The 19,931-nt window shown below is 37.5% G+C and overlaps 1 protein-coding gene across 5 annotated transcripts in view; it reads left to right on the top strand.

Annotated features, from left to right (window-relative positions):
* LOC114647858 (membrane-associated guanylate kinase, WW and PDZ domain-containing protein 3-like) overlaps positions 1-19,931 on the top strand; it is a 123,804-nt gene that overhangs the window by 99,215 nt on the left and 4,658 nt on the right. For 3 of the 5 annotated variants that reach the window (XM_028796523.2, XM_028796521.2, XM_028796525.2), the window contains exons 15-17: positions 523-708; positions 14,582-14,767; positions 15,000-15,099. In XM_028796523.2, the coding sequence (XP_028652356.1) occupies positions 523-708; positions 14,582-14,767; positions 15,000-15,099 (472 nt within the window). The remainder of the gene's footprint in view (positions 1-522; positions 709-14,581; positions 14,768-14,999; positions 15,100-19,931) is intronic. The other 2 variants (XM_028796524.2, XM_028796522.2) reach the window with 1 other exon arrangement.

Here is a 19,931-nt window from a genome sequence, read left to right as displayed (position 1 = left end):
ACCATATTAATTCACTTTGTGTGCTTCTCAGTGCTTTAACAACACCAAAATAAATCTGTGTTTTTTAAAGTCCTTCTCTTTATGCTTTGACTATGAATCCTCCGTTTTCTGATCTTCCACTAGCCCAAAGGCTAGTTTTGTGGACAAGATTGCAGGGGAAACTGACTTTGTGTGAATGTATCCATATGAGGGAAACATGTTATCATCATCAGCATCATCATTTTTTTGTATTAATAATTAATTAAATGATGCAGTTATCTAAGGTAACTTACAAAATCAATATTCATCACAATTGTTCCTGTACATTTTTTCCCACAACTAGAGTACAGGCAGGTTACGTAACTTCCTCAGAACTGCACAGTGAGTCAGAGGTAGTAATTTAACTAGCAGCTTTGTAATTCAAACCATGTGCGTTAGCCACTACTCCATATTGCATTCTTCTGTCATTCCCTGGATTTCTGAACACAGAAGCAGTTGTACAATGAAGGCAATTTTTTTTTACTCTTTGTCTCCTGATTTAAGCAGAGGCTTCTGAAGAAAATGGAAACCCTGCTTCAGATTTATTGGTGAATGGCTCTCCACCTGTAATCTCTAGTGAGATTCCTACCAGGCTCCATGTAGAACCTTATGATGTAATACTCCAGCGGAAAGATAATGAAGGCTTTGGGTTTGTCATCCTCACCTCTAAAAACAAGCCACCACCTGGAGGTAAGTAGCATCAACTCAGCTTCTTTATGTATCTGGTAAACGATGGGATAGCAGTTGATTCTCCTCAATCATTGTTTCAGAAGAGTAAAGATAGCAAAATTGTATTTTGACTGACCAGATGTTTTCCTTCTAGAGACAATTATGAGTATGTACAAATGTATTTGTTTGTGAGGTGCATATGTAGATACTGCCAATTACTTTATTTTAATCTAAATAGTTTTCATGTATGCTGTTGCATAAACAGAAATCAGTTACTTTTGAAAGATAAAAAAAATATGTAATTTGAGTAAATGGCAGTTTCATCAGCCTAACTGCAATATGTCAGAATCTTTCAGGTTACTGGTTTATATTACATATGAAGTGTAAAAGAGATGACATACATATTTAAGCAAGCAGCTGACATGAGCAAAGATGCCTGTCTAGCTTGGCAGGGACAGGTTGATCAGCGTATTCCATCTTCCACAGAACAGAGTGTGAACACTGCATTCAGTTATAAGCATTGACTAATGATGGTGAAATGTCTAAATGTTGCAAACTCTTACAATAATTAAACCTTCTGTATGTGTCTTCGTTAGAAATTTAAGAAATTCCTATTGGTCACCAGTTACCTGTCTCAGAAATCCAGGTCATCTTATTTTATGTCACTTTACATAGCTGTAAATTTCGTCAGATAACTATATAACCCCCATGGCCTAAACGTTTTATCAATGCTCCTACCAAAAATTTTTTTTCTTTCATTTCCCTTGTTGCCAACTAGTCATACCTCAGTTCTTAGGTTAGTAATATAGTCGGCCATGAATGATTGGTTCCAGGACCCTCTGCAGATACCGAAATCCACAGATGATGAAGTCCCCTATGTAAAATGGCATAGTATTTACATACTATGCACATCTTCCCATATACTTTAAATCATCTCAAGATTACTTATAAAACCTAATACAAAGTAAATGCTATGTAAATAGTTGCTGCACTATATTGTTTAGGTAATAAAAGGTCTAAGATTTTTATTTTCTCGTCAAGAGATAGCATCAGCTTTTGAGAGATTGCTTTGACCACTTATTTTTTTTTAAGGAGCCATTTTTTTCACAGAAACAAAAGGTGTACACAACATGATGCCAAGGTCCTTATAGCCTCTTATGTCGAGACTGCCGACTGAACAGAAATGCATGGCAGTGCTTGCCATTCTGTGTGCACGTGTCCAATGTTGATTTAATAACAGTTTCGTTGTTTGAAACTTTAGTTTACTGCTTACCTACAGGTAGTCTGTGTTGTATCCAAGCTGTTTCTAGCCTGCACAACCTTTTGTACACGCACGTGTCTGTATAGGTAAGCTTAAGCTTAAAGCCGTTGTCTTGGCCAGGCATCTGTGGGTTGATGGATGGACTCTCTTTCATTGGTTTGGGGTAGAGCAATGGTTTAAGAAAGCCAGATTTCAGTATAACTTTTCAGTTAGTGATTGTTTAGTCTTCTTTGTTTGAATGAGTTTATTTTCTGGAATATGTGTATATATCTTTTGTGTTTTGTTTTAAGGCCTGTAGTACTTCGGAAAGTATTAAGTTTGAAACTGTCTCCCACCTTGATGATAAGTAGCACTCAGAAGCCGAGGTCAGATTAGTGAGTGAGAAGGAGCTTGTCTTTTGTAAAGGCTAATCATAATAAAATGCTGTTGATCAGTGGGATATACAAAAGACTCTTTTACTGAGCTGATCATCTTGCCAGATGACAAATTAATTCTCTTTTACTCTACTATTACATATTTTAGCATTGCCCTCACTGACCATATCGGCGCATGATTTGCACAGTCAAAGGAACAGTGAGTGATTCATTAATAATTATAATGTATTAAGAAAGAAGACACTTACCCCCTCTTGAAGCACACACTGCTGTAGTATTTTGACTTTAATAAGGCATGAGTATCTGGTTGTTGCTGTACAGTTTAATTATAGTTTTCAATTTACCGTACTTCAGAGTTGGTTATCATTTTTATTGTTTAGGAAGGTTTCATTTTTTCCAGAGCATCAACTGATATCTGCAATGCAGGGGCAGAGTTTCTGTTTGACATTTAACCGTAGAAAGCTAGGTATAGAAAAAAAAATACATTGTTTAACTGTATTGAAAACTAAGTACTATATACTATTCAAAGTGACAGTAAGTCCTAAGGTGTCTGAGCAGGTACTTTTTGTCACAGTAGTAAATGGGTCAACCCATTTTCAGGAAAGCAAATATCTTAGCTGTACAGTATATACTATCCAGACTAACAGGAGCAGATGTGACTTGGAGTCCTGGTGAAGAAGGGACTTAAAGATTCAGATTGAAAGGGAATTATCCATACTAATTGTATACTAATACATTACTTGTCTCGGTCTGTGTTATTTTGGTATTGATCATTGTATTAGTATGTTTAAAGCAAAATAAATGAAAGACAGTTCGCCCTGTTGCACTCATCTCTATCATCACCAAGTGTTTTGAGAGACTGGTTCTGACCCACCTCAAATCCAGCCTACCTCCCACAATAGATCCCTACCAGTTTGCCTATCATCCCAATAGGTCAACGGAGGATGCCATGTCCTCTGCTCTTCACTCTGCCCTGACACACCTGGATAACAACAATTCCTACATCAGGATGTTATTTGTTGATTTTTAGCTCCGCATTTAACACTCTCATCCCCTCCAATCTGGTAACTAAGCTCGGCAACCTCTGCATCAGCACCTCTCCTTGTAATTGGACACTGGACTTTCTAACTAACAGACTCCAGTCTGTCAAGCTAAACAACCAGACATTATCTACTCTGATCCTGAGTACCGGCGTTCCACAGGGCTGTGTACTCAGCCCACTCCCCTACTCCCTCGACTGCGTCCCTTTGTATGGCTCCAACTTCATAATAAAGTTTGCAGACAAAACCACGATAATAGAACTGATCAATGACATGTCAGCCTATGGAGAGGAGGTCCAGCACCTGGCAACATGGTGTGCTGACAATAACATCACCCTCAACACCATTAAGACTAAAAAGATCATTCTGGATTACCAGAAAGCTAAAGGCAGCAGACACACTCCCATCCATATAAATGGGGCTGAGGTGGAATGTGTTTCCAGCTTCAAATTCCTGGTCATCCACATCTCCAAGGACCTTTGTTGGACAATATAAAAACTCCTAGTCTGGTACAAAAAAAAAAAAAGTGCATCAACAACTTTCTGAGGAAGCTAAAGAAAACCCGCCCATCTCCTCAGATTCTGTTAAACTGTTACCGCTGCGCTGTTGAAAGCATATTGACAAACTGCATTATGATGTGGTATGGCAACTGCTCCCTAGCTGACAGGAAGGCCCTACAATGGGTGGTGAAAACTGTCCAACACATCATCGGCATCTCACTGCCAACCCCTGCCATGGAGTGTTTACCCCCCTTCCATCAGGGAGACGCTACAAGAGCCTTCGGTCCCACACCAGCAGGCTCAGGAACAGTTTCTTTCATAACACCTTCACCATTCTGAACTCTAATCCCTTACCACTCAACAGCATACTCTTCTAAATATCAATAACGTCTGACTGTACTCTATGTATATTTTCACCTGTTTACATATACAGTATTTGTTCTGTATACAGAAACATTTCATATATCTATATTTATACCATGTATCTGTACTACTGATCAGTATTCATATCTACTGTATATACTCTTCCCTGTATATACTACTACCTGTAAATTCAAATATCATATAGATATAAATTCTCATTTGTATGCTGCCTCATTGCACCTTACTGTTTATTGCAATCTGATGTACTATGTGCACCCACTGTCTGTTGCACCTATTTGTACTTTCTGGTTAGATGCTAAACAGCATTTCATTGTACCTGTGCAATGATAATAAAGTTGAATCTAATTTAATCTAAAAGGAACACAGATGTACTATTGATTTATACTTTGAGGACAGATAGGAGTTGTATAGGTTCTAGCAGTACAATATACTGCTTGCAGAAAAAAAAATAGTAAGAGGCAATTAAAAACGTTGCCTTGTTTAGTACCGGTAGTACTCAAAAGAATTTAATACACCACCAGTATTGGAGTCCTTCATGTAGAATGTTTAACATTTTTTGCTAATGTACAAATTGGGCTGTACCTACAAGACTGCACTAACTTCAAATATATAAATATTCAACTTAATGCCGTACAGCTGAAGTAAACATTTTTGTACCTGCATGTAGTTAAATGTAATTGTGTATGGTTTAGGGCAGTTTGTTTAAGTTAGAGCTACTGCTGTTTTGTTCTTTTCAGTAATTTCCTTTTTCACAAACAAGTGGAAGTTGAAGCAAAAGCAGGTTTCTTTAATGTTCTGTGTAATGCAGTACCTTCCAATTTATCCTGCAGAGCAAAGGCTTTTATTACTGCTTGTGCCACTCATCTTTTACATTTAGATCCGTCATTCTCCGCTTCAGTCCTAAGGGACTTACGCCTCTTGCTTTTTCTTCAAATTAATTTTTTAATCAGAATTTAATTCCTCTCGTTAACTGAGCACCTTCCTTAATTAAACTTTTTTTTTTTTTTTTTTTTAATCGGACCACCCACTAGAGAGGAAGCTTGCCTTGACTTGATATTCTTTATTAATTACTGCAGTTTACAAAATAAAGGGTTTTCAAGTGTATGTGATCAGTGACCATAATTGAACTGAAGGTCCCTTGGCAATATGAAGCAGTAAAAAGGAGACACTAAACTCAAGTTTTTAACATAAATTTTAAAACTACCAGTCTGATTTTGTAAAAGCTTACATGCACTAAAGTTTTTGGAAATCAGAAGATTATATTTTGAGATAAAATATGAAGAAGGGTATTGTAGTTCGGAGTGATTGAATTTGCAATATGAAATTTTATGCTACAGGTTCTTGAGTAATTAGTTAATTTATTTCAAAAAATAAAAACATATTAACTGAAAGTAGTGTTAGCCACATGTTGATGTATAATTACCCCCTATATCTGGTGATCTGTTAAAATAGTAGACGTGACTTCTAATGCTGTTTTGCGTTTCTGAACAAAAATGAGATGTGGTGGAACAAACTACAGTGGCCAAAACAATATAAGCTAAGGCTGTGCATGTTTTTTTTCTTCTTCCTCTTCTTTCTTTAAACATGTACAGTAAATCACTTTTATCAGTTGCTTCTATGCAGTGCAGTGAATCCCTAATTCACTGTTGTCTCTTCATTTACAATTGGTTTTCAGATTAAGTAGTTTTGGAAAGACTTGAAGAAAAACTAGCACATCAACAACAATGCAGAATGTGTTTGAGAGGTTTCATATAATAATATTTGAATTTTCATCTCCGGAGTATTATGCTGTTTTTGTCTACTTACTAGAGGCAGACTACTGTGTAAACGTCTGTCAAACTTTAACCAATATACAGTATTTTTCTTTCTGCCTCCCCTATCTTATCTATATTCACATTTTGAATTGTGCAACATCAGGGGTATCTCTGATTTCAAAAAAGATTAATTATTCAGCAGGTAAAGTAAATCTTGTATTATAAGAAGTGAAGGAGGTTTTCTCTAGTCCCTTTCACACATGCAGATTATCACAGGAATTTAACAATACATTGCTTGGTCAAGGAATATGTTGAAAAAATTGAAATCCATACCTACAGAAAATGAAACTGGTAATTTCATAAATGTTGTTGTTAAAATGGGAGTTTCCAGGATTTTGGGTGTACAACAGGCTGTTCCTAGAAGTTAATGGAATAATAGGTACTATTTTTTCTCCATCTCATTGTACCTTCCAAAACATTTTCTGTGTAAATGATAAAAAATATACTTTACTACTAGAAGGTAGAAAGAATTAAACACTGGAGTTTATTTAGCTTAATGAACACACCGCACATTTATTAAATACCAAATAACATCTAGTATTGGTCTATGAGAGGGCGGATTTTGCTAAAGCAATCTGTTTCACATGTTAGATTAGTTGGAACATTATTATAAAGTGTGACTTTTTACAGAGGCTGTATAGAGAGATAAATAAAAAATACACACTATGGTCTAAACACACATCAGAATGACAAAGAAGAAAAAATTACTTCTGACTTGGCAGTCATAATCATAATAAGGTGCAAACATATTACTGCTGGTATAAAACAGCCCCAGTAGCATTTCTTGAATCCCATCTACTGAATGATTTGTTGACTGAAGGGGCTCAATGTTAGTGTATCCGACAGAGGATATGCAGCATTATTCATAATGGTGGTCAGTTTTGTTTTAATTCTCTCCATTGCAACTACCTCTTGGGGATCCACAGTGCATCCCATAACTGTCCCTGCCCTTTTAAATACCTTGTTGATTCAGTGGGCCTCTGTTGGAAGTGATTTTTACCAACCCAGCACACCACAGTATAGTAAATTGCACTGCCCATCACGGAGTTCTAGAAGATGTTGAGATGTCACTATCTACATTGAAACACAGCAGTTTCCTAAGAAAAATGAGCCTGCTTGGGACATTCTTGTAGAGTTCATCTGTGTTACGAGAACAGTCCATCCTGTCATTGACGTGAACCCCCAAGTACTTGATGTAGAGGTGGTGCAGTCCTAACCATTCCCTGAATAGTGGCTGGGCATTGTGGCTCTTTCGTGCAACACATAATAACCAGTTCCTTAGTTTTGCTGATGTTAAGTTTCAAGCAATTGTTTCTGCATCAAGAAAGAATATTTTCCACTTGACTTATATTGTCTGTCTCATCCCCCTTATCAATAAACACCATAAATGCAGAGTCCTATAAGAATTTGTATAAATGACTTGACCTGGTGTTATATTTTATAGTCAGAGGTGTATATGATAGAGAAAAAGAAGCAGCACTGTTTCTTGTGGTGCTCCAGTGTTGCTCACATCCGTATCAGAAACACCGTTCTTGTGTCTCACAAACTGTGGTCTGCTTGATAGATAGTCCATCATCCAGGGCTCCATAGACTTATCTAACTGCATATCTCTAAGTTTACCCCCTAACAGAGTTGGCTGGATGCTATTGAAGGCACTGGAGACATCAAAACACATGATTCTCACAGTGCTACCATCTTTGTCCAGATGAAAATAAGCCATGTGGAGCAGTTCGATAATAGCATGCTCCATTCCCATCTTTGTCCGATAGGCAAACTACAGTGGATCCAAGTGGCCTACTATAAAGCAGCTCGAATAGTCCAGGACCACTCTCTCAAAGGTCATCATGATGTGATGTGCCACTGATGTCTAGTCATATGGTGAAGAGGCACCTTCTTTAGAACAGGAACAAGGTCAGTACAGGCCTTAAGAACAAGAGGACTGACTTCATCTGGTCCCTCAGCTTTTCCTGTGTATAGTTTCCTCAGTTTTTTTCCTTACTTGATCTTCAGCTATGGAGAGTCCATTCTGATGGTCAGAGGTGGACTCGCCATACCCATTATACTTGATGTAGTAGGGATGATGTGGGTGGAACTGGTCATTGGAAGAAGTTGTCAGTGGATGGGAAAACTATTAGAAGCTTAGTTCAGGGCATTAGCTTTGTCTACATCCCCTTCTAACACCCGAGCCCTGAATTGCTTGAGTCTGGTAATTATGCCTAGTCGTTTCCAGATATCTTTTGTGTTATTCTGAGTGAGTTTGTTTTCTATTTTAGCTTTTTAGCTTTGAACAAGAATCTAGAGTAACAGACTAAAACAAAGCACATGAAGTGCATTTAAAAAATACATTCTCACACTGAAGATTAATACTGAAGCTAAAAACTTTATTGGCATTGGAGTTCATTTACAAAACTAGATTTCAAGTTCGTCAATAGGCTACAGATAAGAGGACAATGCTCCACGTGAGTGACTCAGGATTCCATTCTCAGACTGCTAGCCTGTCAAGTTTATATTACTGACGCTAATTCTGAATTAATGAGTGAACTTGTGGAATTATCAAATGCCACAGAAATTTGAGGAATAGCGAAAAGTAACAAGGTAGCAAATTGGTTCAAAAGGCTTAATCAATCTTTAGAACTGGCCAAATATTTGAAAAATAAAGTTTAGTGTAGACAGTTGGAAAGTGTACCATGTAAGCAATGATTACATAATTCATAATTATGAATATTGCCCTATAGGAAGCTATGAAAATAATTTTGAGATTTGCGCTAATACAACATTCTCCATGTGCAGGTAATGCATAGAAGAAGTTAAAAAGGAAAAAATAAATGTATATGTTGCATAGTAAAAACCATTTAATATAAATCGAGAAATGTTGCACCAAGAATCTGCAATACTGAAATGTGACTGCATTGAGAGTGTTGCATTCTGTTCAGATCACTATGCTAAATAAAAGATAGCATTTCTAGGAGCTTTGGCAGAGAAGGGCAACCAATTTCAGCCTTAGAGTAGGAAATGCCCTTTATCCAGCAGGCTAAGGGAAGTAAACCTGTTTACTAGCAGCCTTAGAAAATGATCATAGGGATCTAATCCAGTTGCTCAAGAGGTTGGTAAATTTGTTGTGTTAGACTTAGCAAAATGTGTTTACTTATATTAGTGAAGATATCTTTTAGGATACTTTACAGCTGTAGATATTCCGTTTTTTCAATTTTAGAGAGACTGCTGCATGATTAACTCCCAAATTACAGCATAATAATGTTCATAATAGTAAATGAACCATGTAGTTTAATATGCATTGTTCTGTGGCATCTATTTTAAACAATTTGTACTTTTTTCTTATGGGATTTAATGCTGTTATGGACAGCTTTTCAATTAATAAATAGTGTCTAAATGCAGGCTGGTTTGAGGTTTACTTGTTTTATGCCATATTCTACAGTCGGTTATAAAAGCTAAAATTATCTATAGTGTTCACAAAGTTGAATCTGCACATCAAGTCAACTCTTAATCTCTTTACATGATGTTTGTGTCCTCCTGAAGCCGATACGGCTCTAAAAGGCCACAATTGCTTGTCCTCTCTTATGGGAGATTGTTCTTTTTCAGCATTTTACAGCTTTTACTTCCTTTGAGAATTGCAAGGCACATTAATGTAAGTGGTCTCACTTACTTATGCTAACTTTGAATTTCCGGTTTATCTGATGCACCTGCTCTTTGAACAAATTGCTTGTATATAAGTGTCATCAGCACTGCCTTCAAGAGTTAAGTGCAATTGCCATAAGAGTGTCGATACAGGTTTTACACTAAATATCCATCCTACATTTGCAGATAGATTGTTTGTGGGGAGGAGAGGATACAGTATATTTTAAAGTTAGGTTTTACAATTTTTTTTTTTTTTTTTTTTGGAAATTCTAACACATTCATTTACCGTATGTTTGTGTGGTCAATGAAATGTGCTCTAATGTTCATAAAACATATAATGATAAAGGTTTAGTCCTTAAATTTGCATATTTCTAGATGAACATTATACCACTTACATACACTTAACTTTATTACTGGTGTGAAATTCACTGTAATGTTAAAGTTCACAATGATAATACAAACGTATGATATAACATTTATAAAAATATTACAGAAGACTGCAGCCCCACTTTTTCATGGTTCTGCTTTACTCTGCTGCTTTGTATGCTTTACTGAACATCAGGTCCCATTGGACAATAAAATCTATTTGGGCAGCATGCCAATTTCCTTTTGTAACTTGAATTATTGTATTTATTTATATTAAAAGCATTTATCAAAAGTAAAAGATAGCCATGTTGTAATAAAATGAGACACCCTAGCTATGTCGATCCTCAAATTTATTGATCTATATATGCATAGTATAATAAAATATTTACAGTTCCCTGCATAATGTTTGGGACAAGGACACGTTTTTTCCTTGATCTGTCCCTCTGCTCTACAGTTTAAAATTACAAGTCAAACATTTTGGGCGTGATAAAAGTGCACATAGCAGACTTTCATTTAAGGGTATTTGCATACATATCCGTCACACAATGTAGAAATTTCAACACTTTTTCTACATGGTCACCTCATTTCCTGGAACAGTAATGTTTGGAACTTGGCAATGGCAGGTATGTTAACGCAGTCATATCTAGTAATTTGTTGCACATCCCTTGCATGGTAATGTCTGTTTGAATTCTGCAATTCATAGGCATCATCAGGTGCTGAGGATTGTCTCTGGTGATGCCCTGCCAAGCCTCTAATGCAGCCATCGTCTGCTCCTGCTTGTTTCAGGGTTTTTCCCGTTAGGTTTTTTTCTTCAGCATATAAAAGTCCTGCTCAATTGGATTTAAATCGAGTGTCTGGCATGTCCATTCAAACATTTTTGTATTTTTTAGCTTTGAAAAAGTCCTGTGTTGCCTTAGCAGTATGTTTGGGATCATTATCTTCTTGTAAGGTGAAGCGTCATTCACTGTATTTGGAGACATTTACTGGAACTTGAGCAGATCAGACATTCCAGTATACCTCAGAATTCCTTGTTCTACTGCCATCAGCAGTTACATCATCAATGAAGATAAATGTGCCAGTACTTATGACAGCCATATTTACCAAACCCGTAACCTACCCACCACCATGTTTAACAGATGAGGTGGTATGCTTTGGATCTTGGGCAGGTCCTTTTTGTCTCCACATTTTGCTCTTACCATCACACTGATACAGATTCATCTTTGTCTCTTCTGTCCACAAGATTTTCCCCAAAATTCTGCAGGATCTTTTAAGTCCTTTTTTGCAAACTTTAATCTGGCCATCCTGTTGTTGTGGCTAACTAATGGTTTGCATCTTGCAGTGTGGCTTCTGTGTTTCTGTTCTTGAAGTCTTCTGCAGGTAGTCATCTCTGACATGTCTACATCTACCTCCTGAAGACTTTTTTTGATCTGTCATGCAGGTGTTTGGGGCTATTTTTTTTTTCTTCTCATCCACAGTGGAGGTCTTCCTTGGCCTACCATTAAATACTGAGCTCACCAGTGTGTTCTTTCTTCTTAATGATATTTCAGAGAGTTGATTTCTGTAATCCTAAGGTTTCACTGATATCTGGAATGGTTTTATTCTTATTTTTTTATCCCCATAATGGCTTCTATGTGTTTCATTGGCACAGCTCTTTTCCTCATGTTGAACAATGGCAACTATAGACTTCTAAGGCAGTCTGTGGGCAGAAGCAAGCCTTGACGTCTTATTTCAGCACGAAACACATCTGAGTAGATAGATAGATACTTTTTTAATCCCAAGGGGAAATTCACATAATTAAGTAATCACAAATACTTGCAACGCCAATTGACCCAAATATTATGGTGCCCTGAAGTGGGGGGAACCATGTATAAAAAGTGTTGTCATTTTACATGCTGCAACTGAAATGTATGCAAATACTCTTAAATTAAAGCCTGCAATCTTTTTCTTCTCTTTTTGGCTGCTCCTGCTAGGAGTCACCACAGTGGATCATCTTCTTCCCTATCTTCCTGTCCTCTGCATCTTGCTGTGTCACACCCACCACCTGCAAGTCCTCTCTCACAACATCCATAAACCTCCTCTTAGGCCTTCCTCTTCTCCTCTTGCCTGGCAGCTCTGCTGTATCCTTAGCATCATTTTCCCAATATACCCAGCTTATCTCCTCTGCACATCTCCAAACCAACACAATCTCACCTCTCTAACTATGGCTCCAAACTGTCAAACCTGAGCTGACCCTCTAATGCAGGGGTTCCCAAACTTTTCAGCTCACGACCCCCAAAATAACCGTGCCAGTGACTCGTGACCCCCACTATCCTCGGAAGTGGTTAAAATATACAAATGTTGCGCGCAACGGTGCACATGCGCCAATAGGCCTATCCAAACATGAGAATGACAACACGAAAGAACACAATGGTCTAACAACCATATAATTTTTTTTAATAGTAATTTACTCATTTGTTTAATTTCAACAAAATATCTTATCCAAACAAGAGCATGACAACAAAAAAGAACATAACGCTCTAACAACCATATAACTTTTTTCATCCAGCTCAGAAAACATATCAATCCTTCCTATTTCAACTCGCTCAGTCCAGCGCTCAAGTTTTCTCTTGAATGCGTGGATTTTATCATTTAGCGAAATTATGTGTGTGTTCTCACCTTGAAATGACATATTAAGTCCATTCAGTTTTTCAAATATGCAAGCCAAATACGTTAGCCTTGTTAACCAGTCAGGATCAGTGAGGTGATCAGCGAGCTGGGACCCATGCTCCATCAGAAATAAGTGCACTTCGTCCCGCAGCTCAAACAGGCGGCAGAGCACATTCCCTCACGAAAGCCACCTGACTTCTGTATGGAAAAGCAAGCACTCATGCTCCGATCCCAGTTCGTTACAGAGTGGCAAACAGTCTGATATTGAGTGGATGCGCTTTTATATTGTTGACCATTTTTATCGAAGTCTCAAGAACACGTTTAAGTTCTGGGTCAAGTGTTTTGCTCGCAAGAGCTTCTCTGTGTATAATACAATGCGTGAATTTTACGTGAGGCGCCACTTGTAAGACTCTTGCTTTAAGACCTTTCTTTTTCCCCAGCATCGCTCCAGCACCGTCTGTACACACACCGACGCACTCGCTCCAAGACAGTCTGATGGCTTTTTAATTTGCATGTTTTTTTTAAATGTAACTATTAACTACTAGTTTTTATCTTTTGTTAGTTATGGATAAAATGTTATTTCTAAAAAATTAAATTAATTAATTTCTAAAAAGTTTAAAAAAAGTATTTGATTTCTTGCAAATCATCTCGCGACCCCCCCAGAGGGTCGCGACCCCCATTTTGGGAACCACTGCTCTAATGTACTCATTCCCTATTAAAGCCTACAATGTGTACTTTAATCATGTCTGAATTGATTTATTTGTAATTTTAAACTGTGGGGTAAATCAAAGGAAGAATGTGTTTTTGTCCCAAACATTATAGAGAGCATTGTAATTTTATGTTTTCCACAGACTAGTAACAATAATACAATATCAAAAACAAAGAAGGAATACCTTGCTCATTACACTTCCAAGGACATGCTTATTCGGATATGTAATAGAGTAGCCAGATTATTACAATTGATTTATAAAGTTCCATTTGTAATATAAAAGTTAAAGATCTTAATATCATGATGTCAGACATTTCATAGCAAAAGATTTTACAAAGAGAAATAATTTTGTCTGAGTAGTTTATTTTCAGTACATTACTGACAGAGTATATGGGTGACTCTTCGATTTGTGTGAATAATAAAGCTGGTAACCAGATTACTATTTTAATAATGGTGGTGTATATTATTCATAGAACATGTAGGAATTTAGAAGGAAGATCCTTGTTTGTTATTTATAATTACACAGTGAATGAAGTTTTACATCTATATTTTTAAATGAGACAAAGGGACTGTAATTAACTGGAAGATCACTTAGACAACAGTTTACACAGATATTAAGTAATTTTTTAAAAACAATATAATTTGTGTTTCATCACTTTTCTTTTTAGTTGTTTTGCTTTTTAATTAGGGATAAGCTAATATAATTTTTAATTTTAATTTTTTGTTGTGCTTTAGCGAGATGTTTTGTAGTGGCTTGCTAGTTCTCTCTCTGCTAGACAGTTGCCTTGTTTGTAGTCTGTGGGTACATTTTCTTCAGTTATACCTTCTTATGGCCATTTACCTGGGCCTCTAACCTAGCATCATTATTTTTATTGTAATTCTGTGCAACAATTGTCTGGTTAGTCATATTGTGATGCTTGTTTCTGTGAAAACCCATTTTTTGCTGTTTTGTTCTGCAAGTGCAATTTTCAAAGGATTTAAAAAAAGAATAGAGTAGTCTCTACTACTCTTAACAAACTGACATTGTGCTTTCTTGAAAGAAAACTAATTTAAAAAATGTTGCTGCATCTGCTTTGAAACAGCCCCTGTAACTAAGATTTTAGGGTGATTTATTTATTTATTTTTTTATTTTTTTAACTATCCTCTCTTGTTTTCATCTGTGTTCAGTGATTCCACACAAGATTGGACGCATTATTGAAGGGAGTCCTACTGATCACTGTGGGAAGTTGAAAGTGGGAGACCGGATTTCAGCAGTGAATGGACAGTCAATTATTGACCTGTCCCATGACAGTATTGTGCAGCTTATTAAAGATGCTGGCAACACTGTTAGCCTGACAGTCATTCCTGAAGAAGGTGAGTTCCAAGCATTGCATGAAGCATGCGGGTGTGCCCAAGATGATACAGTTTCCTTCAGAAACATTTCCACATCAGGTTTAACCTAATTAAGAAATTTTCTTAAATTCCTGTGCTAAAATATAAGCATTTGTGTTGGGTGAAATTTATTCATTGTTAACTACAACAAAAATGTAGCATTTGACTTCTTCCTAAGTAAAATACTATTATTCCTTCCTTCCTTTCCTTGCAGACCACAGTGGACCTCCATCACATAACAGTTCAGCTCAGCAAAGTCCAGCACTTCATCATCGTGCAACAGGGCAGATAAGCCAGAGGATCCTGGAAGACAGGTGAGTGAGGTTGGAGCAAAAGTTATGTAGGTATACGTTATGTATGTCATTAAAAGGTTCAGAAAAAAATAGTAGCTGTATTCCTGCCTAGGAGTGTAGTCTATTTTAGAAAACCATTTTTATTACTTATACTCGGTATTTAAACTTTGAAAGGAACTCTCATATTGGTTCATCCAAGAAAATAACTCTTAAGCAACTTCAGTTGTTGTGGCTGAAGTTATGCAATACAGTAATGCCCACAATAGCCATTCCACCACAATACTGATGCTCTGTGCAAGAGAAGACAGAGCCGACTATACCAGGCATGTCAAACACGCGGCCCGCAAGACAGATCCTAGTTAGCACTAAACTTGTACAAAATGATTACAATCGTTTGTGATTGAATCATTCTGCATCTTCGGCGTTACTTATTGACTTTTCTTACTTCTGCCTTCTGACAAAAGCGTGTTTTCCCATGGCATTACAGTACCGGAAGCGTCATCTGCTAGTATAGCCACAAGCCTTGTCCAAAGTTAATGAGCCGCGACGTCGCAACTGAAGTGCTAGGCTGCAGCAGCCTGGCAGCAGGGGTGGCCTTAGGCATGTGCAAACTGTGCACCTGCACAGGGCCGCTACGCCAATATACAGTGCATCCGGAAAGTATTCACAGCGCATCACTTTTTCCACATTTTGTTATGTTACAGCCTTATTCCAAAATGGATTAAATTCATTTTTTTCCTATGAATTCTACACACAACACCCCATAATGACAATGTGAAAAAAGTTTACTTGAGGTTTTTGCAAATTTATTAAAAATGGGGTGTTGTGTGTAGAATTCTGAGGAAAAAAATGAATTTAATCCATTTTGGAATAAGGCTGTAACATAACAAAATGTGGAAAAAGTGATGTGCTGTGAATACTTTCCGGATGCACTGTATATTGAATATAAAACAGAGAAAATAACGACACAGCTGACGGCAATTTGGCCAAAAAACATCGTTTCTTGTTAATTAGTATGCTGTATTTACTAATGTCGCTCGAGTCGGAGCAGTAAGCTATATGTAGTATTATAACGTTCTGCCATAATGAGAATATCGTTGGCCGCCACTTGGTTTTCAAGTTACGGACACGCACATATAGAAGCGTGTCATGAGCACAAGGCGGCTATGCAGTGTCCGCAATGGACGTGGCCATCCGCTGTGCATAAGATACCATATTGACATTGGCGGACGAAGGGACCACCGATTCTTTCTCTGCCCAGGGCCGCCACAAGTCTAGAGCCGCCCCTGGCAGGCTACACTACTGACTGGGCTGCTGAGACTGGCCACTGGACAGAACTGACCATCACGAGTAGTAATAGCTTGCATATTTTCAGGTTTTTTTTTTTTTTTTTGCTGTTCTCATCCCTACCACCTTCGCCGTCACTTCCCCTACCTCTTCATATCTTAAATCATTCTTGAGGCAGATTGAAGACTTAAGTGCCAGCTTAAGTGAAAAATAAAGAAAAACATACTAAGTAATTTCAACACAAACACTGACTTAATCCGTTTTAACGCAAAAAGATGCCGACGAAAGAAGAGAAGAAACGGGCTGCTAGGGTGGAGAAAAGAAGAGCTGCTCAGGAAGGATCTAGCACATCAACCTCTGAGCAAATGAATGGCAAACGTACAGAGAAAGAGGATGAAAACTAGGAATGCTCAAGTCAAGTGTTTTAACTGCAAATTATCCTGCAATGCACCGTTATATATATAATATATAATGAACTTCCTCATGTTTATCAGCAGGCAGTGGCAAGTTTTCAACCAAATTTAAGTAAAAATATGCCCTGATTAAAGTGCTGGGCTCTTTTAAAAATATATAAATGCACTTCCTTTTCTTATTTTTATTGTGCTGCAAAACAACCTGTGTTCTGGTTTGCAGAGTAGGGTTTCTTTTTACTTCTAAAATTGTACCTTGGGCCATTTCAAGGTGGAGTTCCTTCCTTTATTTAGCTGCATGACGAAGCCAGCCCTTCTCTACTTTAGTTTTCCCCATCCCTTACAACAGATCAAGGTCACATAACTGAAAGGGCTGAACCATCCTTTAGTAGTCTCATGACTGTTCTGAATATTATCCAAAGAACTTATAGTTACCTTCTAGGGCATGTCCTTCTGCATATGCATCATCTCTTGAAAAGGAAAATGAACATCAATGAGGCATCTGGACTTTCTTATCTCTTCCTTATGGCTCTTGCCTTACTGAGAGGCTAAACTGTGTGTATGTATGTGTTTATGTGTGAATATGTGCATACCTATATACACAGATTCATATACTGTACATTTGTTGTGATACATAATTGTGCCTTGACAGAAAAAGAGGTTTCGGGCAGCCTTCCTTATACTTGGAAACTGACTGTTAAAGCGAAAAGGTTGCAAAAAAAAAATGGTCTTCACAGACAAGAGTCCAAAACAGAACTGAGGTTTGTTACAGACGTGGTCGGTTTTAAAGATGGAAGAAAAAAGTGACGACGTCTTCAGGGATGGAACCGGAAGTGACATCTTCAGGGCTGGGACCGGAAGTGACGTTCAAGGACCCAGGCGAAATTTCCCACATTTGGTTTGAGGGGAAAAAGAGAAAGGACCAGTGCACTCTGCCACCCCCTGGTCTGACTGGGAATTACCTTCCTTTAGCTGCCTCCCATGCGCACGTGTGTGACAATGTACATGCATACATATCATATTTTATCTCATACATATACGGTATGTAAAGAGTTCCATCAGAAAATGTTATATGTCCATTATAGCCAAACTGAGAAAAATGGCTGCCTTGTTTTGACCACTTGGGAAGGAGAATACTAAAATATAAAGGTTTTTTTTACAAGTTTATTAAGTCTCTATTAAAATTCTCCTTTTACAAAAATTAATGTAAAAAATTTGATTTTTCAGGATTCTTTTCTCAAAGCATTACTCTGTCTTATTAAACCCAATAAGTGTTGAATCATCTGAGAATTTCTGCAAATGACATGAACTGATGTTATATTTATAGTCGGGATTTTACAGAATGATGAGAAAGAGAGACAGGACTGTTCCTTGTGGTGCTTCAGTGTTGCTCATATTCATATCAGAGACCCAGTCCTTGAGTCTCACAAACTGTGGTCTGCCTGACAGAAAGTCCATTATCAAGGACAACATATACTCCCCCATCTGCATGTCTCTGAGGTTACCCCTTAAAAGGGATGACTGGGTGAAACTGAAGGCACTTTAGAAATAAAAAAATAAATGAATAACACTGTGCTGCCAGCCTTGTCTAGATGAGAATACGTTCTGGGGAGCAGATAGATAACTGCATCCTCCACTCCTGTCTTTGGCCAGTAGGCAAACTGCAGTGGGTCCAAGTGTTCTACCACTAGTGGACTCGTATAGTCTTTGATTAGCCTCTCAAAGTTCTTTATGTTTGAGATGCAAGTGCCTCTGGTTTATACTCATTGGGTGAAGAGGAAGAGGAACAATGCAGGATACTTTCCACAGTATTTCCTGGTGCCTAAGGGACAGACTGAATAGAAGACAGGGTACCGCAAACTTGGTCAGCACAGGGCTTAAGAAGTTGAGGGTTGACTTTATTTTGTTCTGTGGCTTTTCTTGTGTGTTCAATATTTTATATGATGAAAATGTGATTAAATAAATTATATCAAATATAATCATTAAACATCAAAGAAGTGCTTATTTAAGACAAAGAACAGAGTAAACCAGAATCCAAAAGATGAGTAGAGATTCAAACAAGAATAAAAATGCTTTCAGAAACGCACAGCACAGAAAGTCACAAAAAAGTTGTCAAGCTTTCAAGCAAGGCTACAAAAAGAAGAGGAAAAAGCTTATGCGGCACTGTTAAGGCCATAAATCATTCTTAATAGTACATTCCATACATTCTGTCTTAAAACACTGTCCTGAAACACGTGTATCACAGTGCTCAGAAATTCACAACTTCCTTGATTTTTCAGCTTTTTAATTGCCAATACCTTCAAATTAAATAATATTAACACTAGAATCCCTGAAGCCTACGAAAAAAGTTGTAATCCTGGGCCACCTTAAATTCCCTCACACTTATTCATCAGCGTCCTGTTTTGCAAATGTATTGATTAGCACCAGCAGCAAGCAGCCTGATATCCCATCCCCCACAGATACAACTTTAGTCGTACACCAAGTTCTCCCAGCTCAAGTCTGTTTATCTGAGTGTGAGGTGCCTTGAATTGTTTAGGATAAATAATATATTGTTATTTGAAACACATACATTTCATGTGTGTTCCGTGTCTGCAACAATCTGTGTAAATGTAAGATGACAGGAAATGCGAGGCAAGAAGTGTTGAACACATAACTAGAACAGAAACTTTTATCAAGTTCTACTAGTAATTGGCAAAATGCCGATGTGAAGTGTATAATGTGTGAAGACTGAAGTCCAAGCTGATGATCGACACATTTACAAAACAGAAGATGCTGATGGAGTGGTGTGAAGGAATTTAAGGTGGCCTGGGAAAACAACTTTTTTCGCAGGCTTCAGGGATTCTAGTGTTAAGCACACTACAAGTCTGTTGCAGTCAGTCATTCAATAAAAGTTCACAATTAAAAGTACTCTCAAAGTAATAAACTATTTAGTAGTGATGTGTAAATCGTTCGTGAACAGTGACAAATGATGGAGTTAGTGAAGGACTGTGTCAGCCTGCATCTGCAAAGGAAAAATTAGAGTTAAAGGTTATTTCCACTCTGAAAAGGGAAGAAGATAAAAGACTCACATTTTCGGCTGTATAATCTTCATCAGGCATGCAACTAAAAACGAAAAAGGAGGTAACATATGGGAAGAAGGAGGGAACAAAGCCAGGA

Source organism: Erpetoichthys calabaricus, chromosome 3, assembly GCF_900747795.2.
Source record: "Erpetoichthys calabaricus chromosome 3, fErpCal1.3, whole genome shotgun sequence".
Lineage (NCBI taxonomy): Eukaryota > Metazoa > Chordata > Cladistia > Polypteriformes > Polypteridae > Erpetoichthys > Erpetoichthys calabaricus.
The sequence above is the reverse complement of the archived record's forward strand: the minus strand, read 5'-3'. Positions and strand labels throughout refer to the sequence as shown.